General features: G+C 45.4%; 1 protein-coding gene across 1 annotated transcript; it reads right to left on the bottom strand.

The window, feature by feature from the left end:
• Positions 1-1185: 1185 nt before the first annotated feature.
• Positions 1186-19261, bottom strand: SRD5A1 (steroid 5 alpha-reductase 1). The gene is made up of 5 exons (XM_060254511.1): positions 18915-19261; positions 8646-8812; positions 7678-7779; positions 4310-4460; positions 1186-1488 (listed from the first exon to the last, which is right to left on the bottom strand). Exons 1-5 carry the CDS (start codon positions 19259-19261, stop codon positions 1422-1424), a joined length of 834 nt encoding a protein of 277 aa, XP_060110494.1. The 3' UTR covers positions 1186-1421.
• Between the last annotated feature and the right edge of the window lie 1122 nt (positions 19262-20383).

Genomic DNA, 20383 nt, shown 5'->3' with positions numbered 1-20383 from the left:
GAAAAAAAAGAAAGCCAAGGAAAGGAAAATAAAAGAAAAACAGGATGGGAAGGAAGTGTGGATGGAAAGGAAGTATGGGGGCGGGAGCTGCCGTGGTGTCCTTTTTGGACGCTGTCCCTTCGATCTGCTGCTGGTCTCCCTGAGCAATGAGTCAGCGCTCGGCACACACCATTTTCCCCGCCGACAAGGTGGTTGGCGGGGGGAGGGATGGCTTTACATAGCCTGAAATTGACCTGAGGTGGGGAAGGCAGGGAGGAGCATGTGTGGGGGCAGATGCGATGCCGTGGAGGGGGGGGGGGACATCGGCAGGAAGCCTCACGACCCGGGATCGAGGCCTGCGTGGCTACAAGGGATTTTGAAAATGGTGATACCATTTAAACCTGAGTTATATTTATTAAGCATAACACAGCAAGTTGTTAAAAAAATATGCCTCTAGTGGTACATATGGTAACAGCTGCAAGAATTCTGTTCTGTATATAACCACATTCGAACTTCATTTTATGTATAGATGGTTGAATATTGGTTTGTATTATTTTTTTGCAGCTTTATATAATCAATAAATTAGAAATATATGACAAAAAGGACAGTCCATCTTCTGATGATGTTATAATTGTCAAGAGTGCTTCTTGCTGTGAGCTGAAGGCTGGGAGAGTTATGCTGACTTGTAACCTATAATAACCTCTAAGGGTCCTGCTTTGCGGCTATCTCTTTGTTCTCACACACTGCATTATTGTGTATGAAACATATCATGTATCTTTCCACTGTGGGGCAGACACTACGAGTCTCCCAAGGTTGTGTTCTCTGGTTCTCCGAGATGCTCACAGCTTACTTTAGCAAAACCGGGGGCAGAGAGGACACCTAGTAGGGGTGAGCGGGGATTGGTAGAATTTGGTGTTTTTGCATTTGAACTATGTAACAGATGGACCCTGGCTATATTTACCTGGGCAAAGCCGTTGGGCTTTAGCTCATCAATAAATGCCTTTAATGAAACTAAGGTGTGTTGATTGGCGAAGAACTTGCAGTACTTGACAATAACTGGTTGTTTTGCATTATAAAACACGAAGCTGATTTTACATTTTAATCTCTCTATATTACTGTTACTAGTTTAAATCCACTCCCCTGGCTTGGCCACGGCCAGCGATCACAAGCAAATAAATGATGCCATGACCCATTGGGTGTACAGAGTTTGGGTTCCTGAAACTTTATTAGGTTCACCAACCAAGACTTCATCAATATGGAGTTTCAAGTAAACAAGGGCCAACCGAACATGTTGTCGTGCCACCATTTGACAGAATCTCTGCATTAATGTTCTTCTGGAGCACCAGAATGAAGGCAAACCCATTAACCAATGTCTATTCTTCAGAACAGCTGCCACTCCAAAAGAGAAATTATTCAGAATTAGCTGAGAATGTTAGGAACACTTAGTACACAAATGGAATCAAAATCTTCCTGGATTGTGGGTAGTTGTCAAACTTTTGAAGGTACCATCTGAAGAAGAAAAGAATCAACATGAGCTATATGACTTGGCTCCATTTTTTAATACAGCTAGAAACATTCAGTCTTTTATATATTTGGAATAATGTCCACACGTGAGTTAAATAAATGGTAACTTTTCACAAGTATTTATACTAAGATGGGACAATTTGTTCTTATGCTTCTGTTAGGAATTTAATCAGATTCCATAGCTTATGTTTAAGTGATGACAGCAAAAATATGCTGAATTCATATTAGAACTTTTAACTACATAATTCTCTAAGTTGAAGGAGAGTGAAAAGTAGTGGATCAGATGCTATATTAGCGAAAACCGAACTGAAGACACAGGCGGCAGGTAGCTACAACTATATACACAGAAACTCCACCGCAAACACACTTCCAGCGATAAACAACCCAAAAGAAAAAGAGGCGCTTGGAATCCTCATTTGCATGGGCTTCATTCAAATAGATATTACCTAATTGGCTGGCTCAGCAAGGGCAGCAAATCCGAATGCAGTCTCTCTGACAAAAGGTCTTCATTTGAAGCTCCCAGTGCACTAGAGAGACTTATTTATTTATTTAGGGTTTCTCTATGCTGCCTCTTCAGAGTCCTGCATGAAGCAGCGTAATTAAAACAGTGCCACAACACAAAAAACAAACCATTGGACATAAAAAGCATAATAAAAACCCAATTTAACTCCTGAGTAAAAAGGTATGTTTTGTCCTGGTGTCTAAATTAAAGCAATATTTGTGTGCGAGTACCAACCTACACTTTAAAAATGTCTTGCTTTATAACACGCTCAAATACCTCAGAAACCAGATACAAATTGTTTCTCTTCTACATTGTACTTCGTTATAACTCCTGCAGCAATGTTGAATATTCACCTGGGTGCTGAGAAAACACTACCTGCTTGGGGATTTTTCAGCTGTGCAAATTTACTCATGTTTCCCTTATCAGAGTCTCTCATTCTAGCTGAGAAATTGCTTTTATAAGAGGCTGATGTTCTCCAACATTTGAACCTCAGAAGAAATGAAGATAAATGCTAGTAGGCAAACATATAAAAACTTGTGCATGAACTATAATTTTTAAATGCTCACATAAGGGATTTACTGAAGAAGTTCTGAGCTATGATCTGCAAACTATGAGTCATGATGCCAAAGTGGGTCATGACTCTCTTGCAGGTGGGGCACAGGACCAATATGGTTGGCAATACTGTGTGTGTGTGTATACATATATATATGTATGTATGTGTCCAGCGGCACCTTTGAGACCACAGTTTAATTCTGGATAAAACCTACGTTGTTCATGCACTAATCTTATAACCAGAATTGGTCTTAAAGGTGCCACTGGACTCAAACTTTATTCTAGTGCTTCAAACCAACACAGCCACCCACTTGAATATGTTAAGCATGAAAATAAAATAGACTTAGAATCATTCTCCCCGTGGCTCTGGCAGCCCCCCTTCACGTGGCACCTCCCCCTCATCCACTGGGCGAAACTAAACAGCAGGCTCCTGGGGCTCTTACAAGGTGCCCCCCGCCCCCACCAATCATGTGATCGGCTGGAAAAGCCGCTCTGAAGCTGGCGGTTCCTACGCTGGCTTTCTGACGCGATCAGCAAGTTCAGCGCTGGCCGCCCAGTGCTGAACTTGTTGATCATGCCAGAAAGCCGGCATAGATACCGCTGGCTTTGGAGCGGCTTTTCCAGCTGATCACGTGATCGGCAGGGGGGCACCTTGCAAGAGCCCCAGGAGCCCGCTCTTTACAGTTTTGCCCGGTGGGTGAGTGGGTGGCTGGGTGGGAGGGAGGGGGAGGTGCTGCACGGAGGGGGGTTGCCAGAGCCGCGGGGAGAAAAGTGGCGGTGGAGAGAGTGGGGGCTGCTAGAGGGGGACCCTCCATCCAAATTTTTTTTTCGTGGCCCCCCCCCAACCAGAATTTTCTGACTACGAGCCTGCCCCCAGATCATTTTTGTATGTACTACTGCCAAGACAAGTCTCCCCCATCTTATAATTATGCATTCAATCTTTCCTACTTAAATGCAGAACTATATTTATCCCTGTTAAAATTCATTTTGTTGGTTTTAGCCCAGTTTTCCAGCCTGCCAAGACCATCCTGTATTTTGACTGTCTTCTATGGTATTTGCGACCTCCTCTCAATGTAGTATCAACTACAAATTTCATAAGCATTCCCTCTATTCCTTCATCCAAATCATTTATAAAGATATTAAACAAAACAGGTCCCAGGACAGATCCTTGAGGCACTCCGCTTGTCACTCCTCTCCAAGAGGATGAGGACCCATTCACAAGCACTCTTTGTTACAGATCCATCTAACAGTAATAAGATCCAAACCACATTTTACAAACTTATTCTGTGTTAATGGATTTGTTTTATGTTGGACAAGATAAGCACAAAGTTATTTTGCAATTTCTGCTAGCGGTTCCCAGCCCAAGAGATATCTGGCTGTCCTCTATTGGAGCCAGGGCCTTCTCTGCCCTGACCCCAATGTGGTGGAACTCTGCCAAATTACACCCAGGCCTTGCAGGATTTAGTATCTTTCCGCAGGGCCTTTACGGCAGAGATGTTCCACCAGGCATTTGGTTGAGGGCAGCGATGGCTCAACTTGGCACTCCCAACCCCCCCCCCCCCCAATGAGATAGTGGCCCCACTGGGACTCAGACAGTGCTGCACTAGTAGAAATCTGAATTATGAACAACTAGCGAAGCCAAGCGAGGCGGGAAGATCAAAATGGGTTCCATCACAGATATCTACAGAATCTAAGAGAACCTCATACCAAGCTCAAAATGCACGGCAGAATCTGTAGAAACTGGACACTTACTGGTGATGCTGCTGAGCTCGGGTCATCAAGACCAGAAAGGTGCTAATGGCAAAAACAGCACTTTCCACTGTGCAACAAGCAAGAGCAAACCCAGACCATTCGATGATCTCTCCGAAGAAGTTTGCTCCGCTCACATATTCAAACAGTCCTCCTAAACAACAAACAAGGGTTGCATGACCACTTCGTAATCCATTTTATATAGTTTTGCTCCCAAACTAGAAAGTTTCTGGAGTTCTTTGAAACTCCAGTTCTTGAAGTTATGGCTTTCAAGTTGCATCTAACCACCAGAATGTTACATTAAATCAAACTGTGGTGTTTCCAACTATGGTTGGTCACATCTCTTGGGAATAGCCTTCACATAAGTTTTAAGAAAAGAAATCATAGGCCAGGGGTGGCCAACAGTAGCTCTCCGGATGTTTTTTGCCTATAACTCCCATCAGCCCCAGCCAGCATGGCCAATGGCTGGGGCTGATGGGAGTTGTAGGCAAAAAACATCTGGAGAGCTACCGTTGGCCACCCCTATCATAGACTGACGTTTAGTGGAAAAATTGTGACTCAGATGGAAAATTATCTGGTTTTATTTACTTTGGAATGTTTGTCTCAAGCATTAAGCAAATGTATTGCTCAACAGGAGTCACTGGCTTTGATACAGACCGAAGTGGCAATTTCTGCTGATTCCCTTCTCAATGCAGACCCCCCCTCCCCCCCGTTCATTCCTTAGGGTCCCTCATCTTTCAGGAACAGCATCTCATTGAAAACAGTGATTTATATGGGGAAGGGGGGGGGGCACAGAAAATTTCTATTCTGCCTCTAAGGATGCCAGCCTCCAGGTGGGACCTGGGGATTCCCTGGAATTACAGCTCCTCTCCAGACTACGGAGATCAGTTCCCCTGGAGAAAATGGATGTTTTGGACTCTGTGGCATTGTCCCCCACTGAGGTCCCTGTCCTCCCTAGGCTCCACCCTCAAATCTCCAGGAGTTTTCCAACCCAGAGATTGCAATCCTATCCCCCATCCCCCACCAGGGGGGACATGGCAAACCTAGTGGATCCAATCTGGTTGCATGGAAGAGCACAAATGCAAACAAAGGGGAAGCCTCTGAAAAACCGCAAACAAAAAGAAAGGGAGCCCAGAGAATGCTTGTTTTAGTTGTACTCTCTGCAAATATGACCTCGGTTCTCTTGACAGAATCTCAGCTCTTCAGCTGCAGTGGGGGGTGGGCATGAGGGAAAAATATACCTCTCTTTAGCAAAGAATAGGCCCAATGTAGAGAAGATGCAGTTCAGACCTTCCAGTTCAACATCCACTGTCTGCCTCTTTACCACTAGTCCCTTCTAGAACAGGACTTGGTATTTGGGTGCACTAGGCCAAAGTCATGCAAACAAGGAATGATGGTGGTGGTTTCTCTCCTGCTCATCATGCACTCGGGGAAAAAATGGGAAGAATGGGCAGTCATGGCCACAAGACACCAGACACCTTGCTCACTGACATTATTGGCCAAACAGCACTTGAGAAGATGCAGCCATGTCCCTATGCTGGATGACTTGCGTAATTGTCTACCCAGACTAGTACCAGCTCTCCAGTTTCTCAGGCAGAGATCTTTCACATCACCAACCACCTGATCTTTTTAGCTGGAGATTCCAGGGACTGAATCTGATTGCTGAAAAGACCTGCAGCTGGTTTAAGTGGTTAGCCTAAACTTGTATGCCAAGCAAGTGCTCTTCCACTGAGCCACAGCCCTTCCCTAAAGTTTCTAAAGACCTGCAGTTTCAGCATTTATTTTTCTTTCAATGTTATAAAGTTACTGTCATCTGAACACAGAATAAACCACCGAGGCTTGCAATGGTGTAAGAAAGAGCAGCAATAGCCACCTACCCCAAATAATAAAATTAGGTTGCCACACATCCTTCAGTCCCATTGAAAGAAATAGGATGTGGGCATATGTATTCGGGGAAGGCTTCCCAATCCCCAGGTCCCAGCGGGGGATCCCCTGGTTTTACAGGCTTCCCCCCTCCCCAGCCAGCTGGCCAGCGGGGGAAGCTCCACCCCCACAGCCATTATGCACCTCCAGGAACGATTCCCATAGGGAATGATGGGGAATTGATCCGCGGGTGTCAGGGGCTGTTTTTTGAGGTAGAGGTGCCAAATTTTCTGTATAGCATCTAGTGCCTCTCCCCAAAATACCTCCCAAGTTTCAAAAGGATTGGACCAGGGGGTCCAATTCTATGAGCCCCAAAAGAAGGTGCCCCTATCCTTCATTATTTTCTATAGAAGGAAGGCATTCTAAAAGGTGTGCTGTCCTTTAAATGTGATGGCCAGAACTCCCTTGGAGTTCAATTATGCTTGTCACACCCTTGCTCCTGGCTCCGCCCCCAATGTCTCCTGGCTCCACCCCAAAGGCCCCAGATATTTCTTGAATTGGACTTGGCAACCCTAATTTGGGGATCTCAGCTCCCCACCCCAGTCCAGGCAGGGGATACCCAATTTAGGGAGGGCGTTCCAGCCAGCCAGGTGGCTGGCTGGGGTGAAATCCTACCCAAAATGAGGTTTTGGGGACCACTTCTGCAAAAACGAAGTAGCCTGAAAACCTGGAATTGCCACCCCCCCAAAGCAGCCATTTGAGTGGTTCCTTTTGTTTACAAGCCTTTTTAGCAATTCGTTTTACTCTTCTCTACCATTAGAAGGGGCGGGGGGAGCAAATCTGGCTGTGAAAGTGGCTGGCAGCCATCTGAGTTGGTCCCTTTCATTTCTCCCTAGGTAAGCAAAAGGGACCGCTCAAACGGCTTGCAAGTCTTCAGTGACCCTGATTGCTAAGAAGGCTTGCAGCAAGTTTAGGCTAACAACTTAAACCAGCTGCAAGTCTTTTCAGCAATCAGTTTCACTCCTCTACCCTCGGATTAAAAGTGTGTGTGTGAGTGAAACTGGCCCTGAAATGTATGGCAGCCATTTGAGTGGTCCCTTTTGCTTCCCCCTAGTAAAAGGGAACACTGAAATGGCTGTATCTCACTTCCTGTTTATTGAGCAAAACATCATTTGCAGTGGGATGTTCCCATTGCCTGGGAACAGCTCCCAAAGGCCCTCCACAGGCAAGGTAAGGGGATCTGGCAACTGTGTATTTGAATGCAAGACTGCATGCAGCCTTAAATGTTTCTAGCTGCTGTAAAACAGCAAGTTCTCTAATCAACCAACGGCTGAATTAGATTTGCAAACAGAAAGAATTATTACTTAGTATGCAAATTATATTATAAAATGAGACAGAAGCCATTGTAAATATATGTCACCAGCACCTATCTAATCAGCACACTGGAATGCAAAATTACATTTCTGTTAATCATGGGTGATGCCAAATTTCTATGGAACATTACTCACCTGTTGGTATTTTATAGCCTGTCTCCCCTGGTTTCCTGAGATTTCTTAGAATATGATCTGAATGTATATTAATCAGCAGGCCACTGATCCACCCTGCAATACCTGCAGTAACAACATTAAAATCCTTGTTGGAGAAAGATACATTTTACATGAGAAAATCTACTAAGTACACAACTGGTAATATGCATTTGTACCTTAAAGGAGTTGCTTGCCCATTTTTCTATGCAAGGCTGCTTTTGACAATCCTAATCAGTGTGCCCTCTGCTCACACATTTTTGTATTAGCTCAGGAAAAATGCAAACTAATGTATGCAGTAGCTCACAACTTTAATGCCCATAGCTCATGAAGTAGAATTTTTGCTCACAAGACTCTACAGCTTAGAGGGAGCATTGCTCCTAATTAACTTATGTTTTATTTATTTTAATTGACTTGTTTTTCTCATGAGATTCAAGATGTTTTACAGAATATAAAAACAATGCAATCAGACATTTAGCTCTTGTATTTCCAAAGGGAGAGTGGTCCTTACTACTTCAGCCCAGCAAGCTTTGGTGCAACCACTCCCTGGTGCATGGACTTTCCAGACTTTACATTGGCTTTCCCTGGTCTAACATATCAACATCTTTGATGCTAACCACCACTTCACTATGCCCTCTGCCCCTGTAATTATCAGAGGCTGCCAGTATCTGCTTAGAACAAACAACCACAGCAGTTCAGAAACTTCAGCAAAGGTGTGTGTAAGTTTTCCTTCTCTAAGAGTTGCTTTTTGATTGGAAAGAGGATGTATTCAGCTTCAGCTTGGGTAGAAGGCAGGGTAGACTTCAGCCTGAAGAAGTGTGCCAAGTTTTTCCACTGCAGCACAATATGACATGTCTATGGACAGAATTCAGTAGTGCAAACGCAACCTGAAGAGAACCAACTGTGCCATACTTGAGAACCTGTAACTCACTGCATACTTGACATAAATTCACCTAGAATGAAGCGTGGGTCTTTCAGCCAGCTTGATTGGTATTCTGCATAGTTACTCAAACTCCGGCCTTGCAAGTATCCATTACAGGAGCAGAAGGCGAAGGCTAGTACACAAGTAAAGATTGGTGTTGGCTTTCCTCCACGAATTAAGAAAGGGAAGATGAATGCCCTAGAATGAATACAAAGGTAAGGTTTTCATTTTGGTATCTATAGTAAGAAATCTTATTGCCATGGCTTAACCAGGAAGGCCATTCACTAATATTTTGAGAACAATTGGTCCATCACATGTCAGTTAGTGTCCCTGGCATTCCATTGGCTGCCTTCCCTGCCCCGCCTACTCAGGCCCAGGAATGTTGAACAAACTGCCAGAAGCAGGCCTACCTCAGAGACAGCCACATCTCTCAGCTCTTCTCTGTCAACCAGCTGCAGAAAGGGCTGCAGAGCTCCTGCAGCCTCACAATAGGCCCTGTCAACAGCCCACACAGATGGCCTCCCAGCACACACAGCCTCAGGAGGCCGCTGCAATAGCCAGAGAGCCTGGCACTGCCTCAAAGGGCATGGCTGTCCCACCTTTACTGTCTTTCACTCCCTCCTCCCCTCAGCCTCACCCCAAGATGGTTGCCCGAGAAAGAGAAAGGGAAGCCTCACAGGGTTGTTCACATCAAAGGGGGGAGAGAAATGAGGGGAATGATGTCAGCTGCTTTGGTCCCCCCCCACACACACACACATACACTGTGAAGAGAGACTGTCCTTTCCCTTAGAGGCCGCAGGGTTGCCAACTCCAGGTTAGGAACTTCCAAATGGCAGAGATCAGCTTCCCTTGGGGGTGGGGGGATTAATGCCTTCATTCAGGTGGGTGGGAAGACAGCAAGGCTGGAGGAGGGCATTCTCCCAGAGGCCTTTAGGGTACCTTTCCAAGTCGGTGGGAAATTCCTAAAGGATCACTACAAGCCTCTGAGGGAAAGGCCTTTCCTCCTGGGGAACGACTGTTGCCAATCTCCGGGTGAGGGCTGGAGGTCTCTCAGAATTACAACTGCTATCCAGATAGATGGCACAGATCAGCTTGCCTTGAGGTGGGGTGGAGTGAATGCCTTCACTTGGGTGGGAAGACAGCCAGGCGGGGGGGGGGACACTTGTCCAGAGACCTTTAGTGGTACTTCTCCAGGCTGGTGGGAAATTCCTAAGGGCCTCTGAGGGAAAGGCCTTTCCTCCTGGGGAACTACTGTTGCCAATCTCCAGGTGAGGGCTGGAAGTCTCTCAGAATTACAACTGCTCTCCAGATACATGGCAGAGATCAGCTCCCCTTGAGATGGGGAGGAGAATCAATGCCTTCACTTGGGTGGGTGGGAAGACAGCCAGATGGAGGGGGGGGCGGTGCTCTCCCAGAGGCCTTTAGTGGTACCTTTCCAGGTTGGTGGAAAATTCCTAAAGGATCACTACAGGCCTCTGAGGAAAAGGTCTTTCCTCCTGGGGACCTACTGTTGCCAATCTCCAGGTGAGGACTGGAGATCACTCAGAATTTCAACGGGGGGGGGGGGAAAGAAAGCTACTTTAACTTTAAATGCGTTCTCTAAGCTGCTGGCTGGCTTGCTTTGGAGAAGGGATTTAAAGAGAGAAATCATAGAGTTGGAAGGGACCTCTAGGGTCTTCTAGTCCAACCCCCTGCACAACGTAGGAAACTCACAAATACCTTCCCCTACATTCACAGGATCTTCATTGGTGTCAGATGGCCATCTAGCCTCTGTTGAGAAACCTCCAAGGAAGGAGAACCCGCCAAGGAAGGAGAGCCAGTTTGGTGTAGGGCATGGCTGTCCCACCTTTACTGTCTTTCACTCCCGCCTCACCCCAAGATGGTTGCCTGAGAAGGAGAAAGGGAAGCCTCACAGGGTTGTTCACATCAAAGGGGGGAGAGAAATGAGGATAATGAGGTCAGCTGCTTTGGTCCCCCCCCCCCCCCGCCACACACACTGTGAAGAGAGACTGTCCTTTTCCTTAAAGGCTGCAGGGTTGCCAACTCCATGTCAGGAAATTCTAGATAGCAGAGATCAGCTCCCCTTGAAGCGGGGGGGGGGGGGGAGTGAATGCCTTCACTCAGGTGGGTGGGAAGACAGCCAGGCTGGTGGGGGGGCACTCACCCAGAGGCCTTTAGTGCTACCTTTCCAGGTTGCTGGGGAATTCCTAAGGGATCATTACAGGCCTCTGAGGGAAAGGCCCTTCCTCCTGGGGAACCACTGTTGCCAATCTCCAGGTGAGGGCTGGAGACCTCTCAGGATTACAAGTGCTCTCCAGATACATGGCAGAGATCAGCTCCCCTTGAGGTGGGGCGGAGTGAATGCCTTCACTTGGGTGGGTGGGATGACAGCAAGGCTGGGAGGAGGCACTTGCCCAGAGGCCTTTAGTGCTGCCTTTCCAAATTGGTGGGAAATTCCTGGAGATTCTGTGGTGGAATTTGAGGAGGACATATGAGTTAGGGCTTCAGAATGGGATCTGTCAGACTCAGGTTCTTGCTGTGGAAGCTGAGTGATTTTGGACCAGACATAGACTTCCAGTCTAACCTGCCTCACAGGTTTTTGTTCAGATCATATGGGAGGAGAGGAGAATGATGCAAACTGCTTTGTCCGCCCCCCCCCCCCACACACTGTGAAGAAAGACTGTCATTTTCCTATGTAGGAAACTTCAAGGAAGGGGAAGGCAATGGAAAGCTCAAGTCAGAGGACACATAAAGGAAAGGAGATAGGGTTGCCAACTCCAGGTTAGGGGTGGGGTTTGAGAAGGGATAGGACCTCAGACAGATAGAATGCCATTTCCTTCTGGGGAGGCACTTAGAGACCACTCAGATTTACAAGTGTTCTCTAGATGGCAGACATTAGCTCCTCTTGAGGTGGGGGGGGGCAATGCCTTCACTTGGGTGGGTGGGAAGGCAGCAAGGGTGGCAGGCACTCGCCCAGAGCCTCCTCCTAGAGCCCGTTGTATTTTCCTTCACAACAGACCTTACTCCTAGTGATTGTATATTACAGATATATACAACAGTGATTTAACAATTCCCACTATGTGGTGGTTGGGCACTAGAGACATTACATTCTGGGACACAGTTAAAACTACTGTTAACAACATGCTTGGAACAAGCTTCCACTATATATTTTTTTTGGAGAGGGGGGGGATGCTGCAAAGTTTTATCCAGTACCAAGTTTCTACAAATTTGTTACAAGTGTGTGAAAATATGCCCAATATTGCAAGGGGCTTAAAACAAGCCTTACTAAACAAGATTAATTTTGTGAGATAGATTAACAATCACAAAACTGGCTGCACATCTGAGATCTTTGTCCATCTCCTAGGACAAGGGTGGGGAACCTCCATCCCGAGGGCTGTATGTGGACCCTCAAGGTCACTTGGTGTGGCCCTCGGGGATTGCTGGGCCGAACCGAGCCATGTGGCAGCCTTCTTGGGGCCTGGCTGGCCAGCGAGGACCATGGGGCTCAGCTGCACAGTGTGCAGCAGCCTCCCCAGGGCCAGGCAGGGATCACCGGGCCCAGATGTACTGTGCAACAGCCTCCCTGGGGCCTGGCTGGCCGGCCAGAATTGCTGCAGGATCTGGAAAAGTTACTATCAAAGTTCAGGTAAGTTTCCCCCTCGTTTCTTTATTTCCCTTTCTTTCCCCCATTTCTTTGTTCCCCTTTATTTCCCTTTATTCCCATTTTTTTTATTTATTGATTTTCCCAGATGGTGTGACCTAATATACTAATGAGTGTGTGACCTAATATGGTAACATTAGGGATGTGGTCTAATATGCTACTGAGTTCCTGCTGGGCTTTTTCTACAAAAAAGCCCTGGACCTATGTATTTGCCTAGGGCGGCAGGCCATGTGTGTGCGCAACAGATTAGGCTTTCCCCACATGACTTCAAATAGAGAAACAATTATTTGCATTAATTTTGCTGGCCTGAATCATTCTCCCTTGGCAGAGCACTCTTTTTTAGGTTGATAATTTTTATGGCCTGCGAATGATATTATAAAAATTCATATGGGCCTTGGCAGAAAAAAGGTTCCCCACCCTTGTCCTAGGATAACCAAGGCCATCTCTGTTCCAAAACCAGGTTGGAAACCAGAGTGAAACACATCTAGAAAATCAGTAACGTCCAGGCCACGTCACACTCAAGAAACTTGCCCAAGAATGGATTTTTTTTCTTTATTTCTTGTCATCAAATGTCAGGGTTTTCAAGATAAGAGATGTTCAGAGGTGGTTTGCCTACTGCTTTCCTCTGCAAAGCAACCCTAGTCCTCTTTGATGATCTCCAATTCAAGTACTAGCCAGGCTGAAAGAAGTTATGCACAGGCCTTATTTTGGGCAGGAGCTCACAGGAGCGGAAGCTCTGAAACCTCAAGATTTTATTGTACTCTTTCTTTCTTACCCCCTTCTCCCAAATACTTGCCTCTGGGCTCCATTGTTCAAACCCCATGAGAATTTTGCTGAACTTTCTAGTATTTTTTCATACAAAAAATAGGAAAATAGCCAAAACCTATAAAGCAGACAGATGGAAATCATCATGCCACTGTGGTCACATAGGAGAAAGTAATTTAAAAAGTATGATGGGAATAAGGTTTTATTATGACAATTATAATTCAAGAAGTATTTTAAGGTAGATGCTGAGCTGATATAATTTAGTACACCTTCAGTGATGTCAGAGGTGTGTGGCATATGCAAATGAGTTGTGCTAATGAGCTCCAGCAGCTCTTTTTCTACGAAATGACCCCTGGTTATGTATGTCTCCACAGAGCTTCAGCACATTAAAAGAGGATGCAGTGAAACACCAACCGAAAAAAACCCTCTCCTGATCTTTCCAGTCTTGACCACTTTCATCAAAATTTCCAAGAATAGAATACTGGAGACTAGATCCAGATTGGAAGGATCCAGAGAAGTTTTTGTTTTCCCCCAACAGGCGCTTCATCATTTGAGGGACTCTGACAACCATCTAGTACCCCTCTGGGAGTTCTACTCAGCTAGGAAGGATAAGGTTTGAGTATACAATGCTAGTATAGCTGTAGCGATGACTGGGGTTTTTGTAAAAAAAGCCCAGCAGGAACTCATTTGCATATTAGGCTACACACCCTAGATTAACTTGAAGTACGCCTACATTTTTAATTCTTTAAAAAATAAATTTAAAAAGAAAGAGAGAAAAGAAATAGAAATAGAAAAAGGGAAGGAAGCAAGGAAAATAGAAAGAAAAGGGGGAAAGAAAGAGGGAAAAGAAATAGAAAGAAAGGGGGAAAGAGGGAGAGAAAGAGAGAGAGAGAGAGAGAAAGAAAGAAAGCTGTCTTACCATCACAAGGAAATGCTGTTGCTTAACTTGGCCCCAGGGGTCCCGGGAAGCTGCTGTGCAATTGCAGCTCAGCCTCTGAAGCACAACCCATGACCCAGCCACCGGGAGGCCGCCATGCAAGCACAGCTTGGCCCCCCCCCCCCCGAGCATGACCTGTGAACCTGGTACCAAGAGGCCGCTGCACAAATGCAGCTTTGCCCCCCAAGCACGGCCTGCAACCTGGGTGCTGGAAGGCCGTCATGCAAGTGCAGCTCAGCCCCCTGAGCCAGGGCTGAGCTGCAACACTGGCAAAGGCAGGGGGGAGGTAATTGTGAGTTTCCTGCATTGTGCAGGGGGTTGGACTAGATTACCCTGGAGGTCCCTTCCAACTCTATGATTCTATGAAAAGCAGCCAGAATGCTGCCGAAGCCAGCTGGAACAGCATTCTAGCGTGTTCTGGCTTAAAGAAAGCCCTGGCAATGACCCTGGAATAAAAGCTTGTTAGTCTTTATGGGGCCACAGGACACGTTAACTTTTACTGTCTGACAGATAACCCTATGGCTGCCAAAGTCTAGGTGGTGAAAATATTATTATAAGGATTACAGTGTTTAAAGATATCAGTATATAAGTAAATACACTGCAATAGGTTGCTAAATCAATAGGGTTTTAAAACAAACTTGCTATATTAATTATGGAAGTATAAGTACATAATAATTACTACAAAGATATACAACTACTCAACAACTATAAAGTATAACAACAGAAATCGCAGCCTAATTACAATTTAAAGAATCTTACATTATAAAGTCAAAAAAATCTTAAACCAAGAGAATCCAAAGGCCTTCAATAATAAGGTAAGTCCAACTAATAATATTTCAAGAGAATCCAGAAGAATCTTAATCTAGAAAAATCACAAGAGAAAGTCCGGGTAATGGCTATCTTGTTTCAGTCACCTTCGTCAGTGAACTAGAAGACAATATAATGTAATATAATACCATATAGTGTATTTTTGCTGTACGGTACAATTTATGGATAATACAAAGTCAATCCTTTGTACCTAACTTGAATGGAATATGTCTTATAATTTAAGACATTTCCAAAATTTTGATACACTTCACAATGCCTGTGTTATACATTTCTATGAAAAAGCCATAATAATTAAGAAAAATATATATAAAACATAATACATGAAAAGTCATTCATAAAAATGTTGTTTGAAATAATTTCTTACCATAAGACATATTAAACAGTATTCTTTCTCATGGGCACCATTATAAGTCTTTATAACACACTCTAATCAAAGTCTTCTAATAACGGAATAACCTCTGTAGCAGGAAAATAACGGAGCCGCACACTTCTGGTATGAAACGATTTTACTCTGACACCAAAGCAGAACTTAGCAAGGCATAAGCCTTTAAAATGACTAAGTTAAATTGTTTTGATACAGACCGTTTTTATTCACCCCCAAAACCAGCAGGCAAGCCCCCAGGCTTATCTACTCAACATGCCCCTCCTCCTTGCTTTCCTTTTCCATACGTCCTGCCTTCATGCATTATCAGCTTAGCAAGAAGCTTCTCAGAGGGGCCTCTTTTATCTACTTTTACAACCTTGAATTCACTCCCATTGAAAGCTATCTGCTTCTAACAGTTACTTTAAACGTTGCATCAGGCATTCTCTTCTGAAGGCAAAAAACATATTTTCATTTATTATTATAGGGGTATTCATTAATTATTCAGGGATCCCTCTTCATTCCCCTTTCAGTCTTCTGAAAGCTTTTTTTTTAAGTCTGCAGGAGACTGACCATCATCATCATTAAACAAATTAATTCTGTATGCCCACTCAGGAAGGGCAGCTAGGTGACAATTTGGTTTTCAACATTCCCAAGAAAGACTGAAATTACACTACAATGAGGTAATGAAATAGTATATTGACAGAGATGGGGTATAGATGGGTCATGGGAGGAGAGAGACAGTGATGGGATTATCCATTCACACTGGCACATCCCAGTATTTTACATCTAGAGAAGATGTTTGTGTGGGGAAGAAGGTCACTCAGAGGCATGCCTTGGCTATGCATCCCAGCCTTCCAATAGGGAATTTTCCTGGTCTCCATCATGGGGCCTTTCTGGGCACATAGAATACCTTGAGAGGGCCCCCCATGTCTTTTAAGGCTAATCTCTTTATTTGGCAGCACTCTGGTATCAACTCCTCCCCTTTGGCACTGTCCAGTCCTTGAAGGGTGTGTGCCACATTTCATGGTGCACTGCTGATAAGACTTCAAACAACCAGGGTTGACACACAGTTAGGACAAAGGGAAAGGGTTTAGGAATATCAGCTACCAAAAATAGGCTATGCATGAGTTAAAAATATAAAATAATCCATCCATGGTATGCATTGAATAATTACATATGTCCAGTCTAAATTTGTGAACATAGATCTTGGAAGGATCCTAGAGAACTTATTTCTTTATCAATAAAACATTACTAGTTATGATGCAAGAATTCAAGATCTCATCTCAATTTCTAAAACACGTAAGGGACTTATGCAAGTGACATGCTATAAACTGAATCAAGTCATATGCCTTTATGGCAAATACCTTGTTGTAGCCTAGGTGATTAAGATACACACATTCAGCCATACTTGGAAACATTGCCAGCCGTGGGCAGTCCACACCTGGCCACATTATTACAATACAAAAACCATTTCCTGACTAATTCCTTGTTCCCCTCCTCCCTTCTTTCTTGAGTTCATGGAGAGTTAGCGTGCTGTATGCATGACAATCTTTTCACAGGGAAATCTGTTTCTATTGCAGCCAAAAGGAATTCCTTTTCCTGGAAGCACAACTTGGAAGTGGCAGTGGGGCTGCTGTTGTGATCAGCTGGGGCAACCAGCCTTTTGCTAGGCAGAGGAATTTCCCTTGAAATAAGTTTTCTCCACAACTCAGTTTGGATGGGGTTCTCTGGGAGGCCTTCCTTCCAACATCAGTGCGGCATGACCAGGCAAATTTCAGGACCTCTAGGTCGATATGGAAGAGCCTTGGAGAAACAAATAAAACAGCAATAACAGGTGCTTTTTCCCTTTAAGCTTTCCTTGGCTGTCCACAAATTGCCATAACTTGAGTCCAACCCTGTGGAGATAGGGTTGCACACATTAGCTAAATTACCACACTTGCTTTGGACAGGAGACTTCCTCCTCCTTACATGGAGTTTCAGTTTTACAAGGTCTCTACCCTTCCATTGTTAAAGGGCAGATTTCATACACCATACATTATGCAGAACACAAATTCACAATATAAACCTATGCGTCACCTCTCATGATTCAGGCTAGTGCATATCCATATAGAAAACGAGCACCCAGAGGTTCATGAGAGGCTTTTTATTTTGTTGCAACAGATATGAATCTTAAAAAAGAAACATATTATAGGGGTATTCATTAATTATTCAGGGGTCCCTCTTCACCTCCTAAAGTGGATTTCTTATACTGTACTTATATAGTTAATTTTTTAAATGTGGGACACCTGAATAATATTTGTAGTAGGGTCTGATATTTTAAAGGCACATCTACAAAAAACAAGAATATTTTGTAGATTGGTTCAGTCTAAAAGGGGCATAAGTTTTTAAACAGAAAATCCAAAATGCCTCTCTGTGGAGTGATAATTTTGAATGCCCTGCTTATCATAAGGATGTTTAATAAATTTTACAACCAAAAATCTGAAGGCATCCAAGTTATGATTGTGTAGAATTAAAAGTTGAGCTAAGAGTCTTATTTTTAATGTGGGATTTATGTTCCCCAATCCTCACATTTAACTTAACTTAGTCATTTTGAAGGCTTATGCCTTGCTAAGTTACAGAATGTGTAGACAGCCCCACATAATAATTTACATGCACATTTAATAAGATATATACCATTAATAGAAGACTTTGACTAGTTCATGTTCTAATGAATTATAACAGTGCCACTGAGAAAGTCATTGTCTAATCATGTATCCTGTGGAATGTGAAACACAGACTCTGTATAATATATTGCTTAAACTTTCATAATTACTTCAGACGTTATACCATACACCTCACTCAAGTTGATTTACCGATGAAGGCGACCAAAAATGAGAGGACCATTACCTGGGATTTCTCACACGATGATTTTCCATTCTTCTGTCTTCTTGATCCATTTAGACATTTCGGATTATGTTGGACTTACTTTCTTACAATAGACCTTTTTGTGCTGAAACTTCATTCTCTATTTTGTACTTAAACTGTACCCTCTACCTCGCAATAATTAGATTGCTGTAGAATTTTTCACACTAAAAGGCTTGTGTTGTTATGGAATTTGTTTAGCCCCCTCGTTTACAGTGCAATTGCTTATAAGCTGAAGCCACTCGGCAGCCGGCGTCCCTCTACCCGGTCCGCCCAAGCCTGCCCTCCTTAGGCTTAGGGTTGCCAATCCCCAGGTGGGGGCAGGGGATCCCCTGGTTTGGGTCGTCAGAAAGCGGGGGGGGGGGGGGAGAAGGAAATGTCTGCTGCAAACTCTATTATTCCCTATGGAGATTTATTCCCATAGAAAATCATGGAGAATTGATCTGCAGGTATCTGGGGCTCTGGGGGGCCCGTTTCGGGGGGTAGAGGCACCAAATTTTCAGTATAGCAACTAGTGCTTCTCCCCAAAATACCCATCAAGTTTCAAAAAGATTGGACCAGGGGGTCCAATTCTATGAGCCCCAAAAGGAGGTGCCCCTATCCTTCATTATTTCCTATGGAAGGAAGGCATTGAAAAGGTGATGGCCAGAACTCCCTTTGGAGTTCAATGATGCTTGTCACAGCCTTGATCTGTCTCCTGGCTTCACCCCCAAAGTCCCCAGATATTTCTTGACTCGGACTTGGCAACCCTCCTCCGGCTCCAGGCATTTCGTGCAGGGGCGCCGCTCCCCAGGCGGCTCGCAGCAAGAAGGCGCTGGCAAGGGGAAGGGGCCCCGTGCCGCACCTGTAGGCGTAGTGGGCGAGGAAGAGCGCCAGGAGGATGCGGTTGGGCCAGCGGGGCAGCTGGGCGCCGTCGCTGCGGAGGACGAGCAGCAGCGGCAGGAGGAAGGAGGGCGCCTCTTGCAGCAGCCAGGCCGGGCGGGCCGGCACCGAGCCGCAGTGCAGCGCCGCCGCGTAGCGCCCGTAGGGCAGCGAGACGCGGAAGGTGCGCCCCAGCACCACCGCCGCCGCCATGCAGCCCGCCAGCCCGTAGCTCAGCACCTCCAGCGCCCGCTGCTCCTCCGGCCCCGAGAGCCGCCGCCAGAAGGCCGCCGACCACACCGGCCCGCTCAGCGCAGCCGCCGGCTCCATCGCCCGCCAGCCCCGCGGATCCGTCGCGGCCTCGCGCCGCTCAGCCCTGCAGGTTTGGGCGGCGGCCAAGCGCTGCGGGGGAGGAGGGAGGGAGGGAGCGAGGAACAGGCCGGACCGGAGAGGCGGCTCTCGCCCGGGGCCCCTGCAGCGCGCTTCCTGCCTGCCTGCCTGCCTTTCATCCTGGGCCAAAGGAGGCGAGCTCCGTGCCTGCATTCCTGGGAGGCGCCGGTGGTCTGAAGCAATGGAACAAATGCGTCTGAGTCGTGCCTGCTGCTGCACACAAAAAGCCTGCTGGTCTGAGAGGAGCCGCTGGACTCAAAAACTTTGTTCTGTTAAGCAAAGCGGGAGTCGAGGTGCACCTTTAAGAGCAACCCTTTTTTATTGATGACGTCAGCTTTCGGGTGCTCTTAAGCACACCTCATCAGACGAGGAATCCGGCACAGGGAGCAAAGCCATGCTGCAATGATGAAGTGTGCTTAAGAGCACACGAAGGCTTAGGTTCTAAATAAAAATGGGTTGGTCTTAAAGGTGCACCTTGACTCCTGCATTGTTCAACTGCTTCAGACCAACACGGCTGCCCGCTTGGATTTGTTCTGTTAATGTTAGGGGGTTGCTCTTTTTCTAGCATTTTGTTATCTTTTCTGGTCAGTCTTGTCTTCTCCTGATGTGACCAAAGTTGAGGCATTTCAGCATCTAGGGAGAATTCAGGCTTGGCTTCACCTAGAATCCACTTATTTGTCCTTTGGGTAGTCCATGAACTCTCCTCAAACACCACATCATTGCAAATGAATCAATTGACTTCATGTCTGGATGAGTTTAGACCATCTGATCTTGTGTGAAATTAGATTAGCTCCATTCACTTCAATGCAATCTTTTGGTATTGTTTATTGGTTCTCTCTCTCTCTCTCTCTGCATATGTTATGGTTGGGGTTTTTTTTTAAACATATGATAAGTATATTTTAAAAATTCCACATTATACAGAACTTTGTTGGGTGAAGTAGTATCAAGTAGATTAATTCCATATAGAACAAAATTATACTATGGTATATATAACATGGCTGATTTTAAAAGAAATGGGTGTGCATTTGATTGTTTTGATGCACAACCTCTACTCTGGACTAG

The sequence above is a fragment of the Heteronotia binoei genome, chromosome 14, assembly GCF_032191835.1.
Source record: "Heteronotia binoei isolate CCM8104 ecotype False Entrance Well chromosome 14, APGP_CSIRO_Hbin_v1, whole genome shotgun sequence".
In the NCBI taxonomy this organism is placed as follows: Eukaryota; Metazoa; Chordata; class Lepidosauria; order Squamata; family Gekkonidae; genus Heteronotia; species Heteronotia binoei.
The sequence above is the reverse complement of the archived record's forward strand: the minus strand, read 5'-3'. Positions and strand labels throughout refer to the sequence as shown.

Excerpts from the sequence above, each read along its gene's own strand:
- SRD5A1 (XM_060254511.1), bottom strand. The coding sequence starts at position 19,261 with ATGGAGCCGGCGGCTGCGCTGAGCGGGCCGGTGTGGTCGGCGGCCTTC. Across the intron at positions 8,813-18,914 it reads CTCGCCCACTACGCCTACAG|GGCATTCATCTTCCCTTTCT; the intron begins GTGCGGCACGGG and ends TATTCATTCTAG. Across the intron at positions 4,461-7,677 it reads AGGCTATAAAATACCAACAG|GAGGACTGTTTGAATATGTG; the intron begins GTGAGTAATGTT and ends TTTGTTGTTTAG.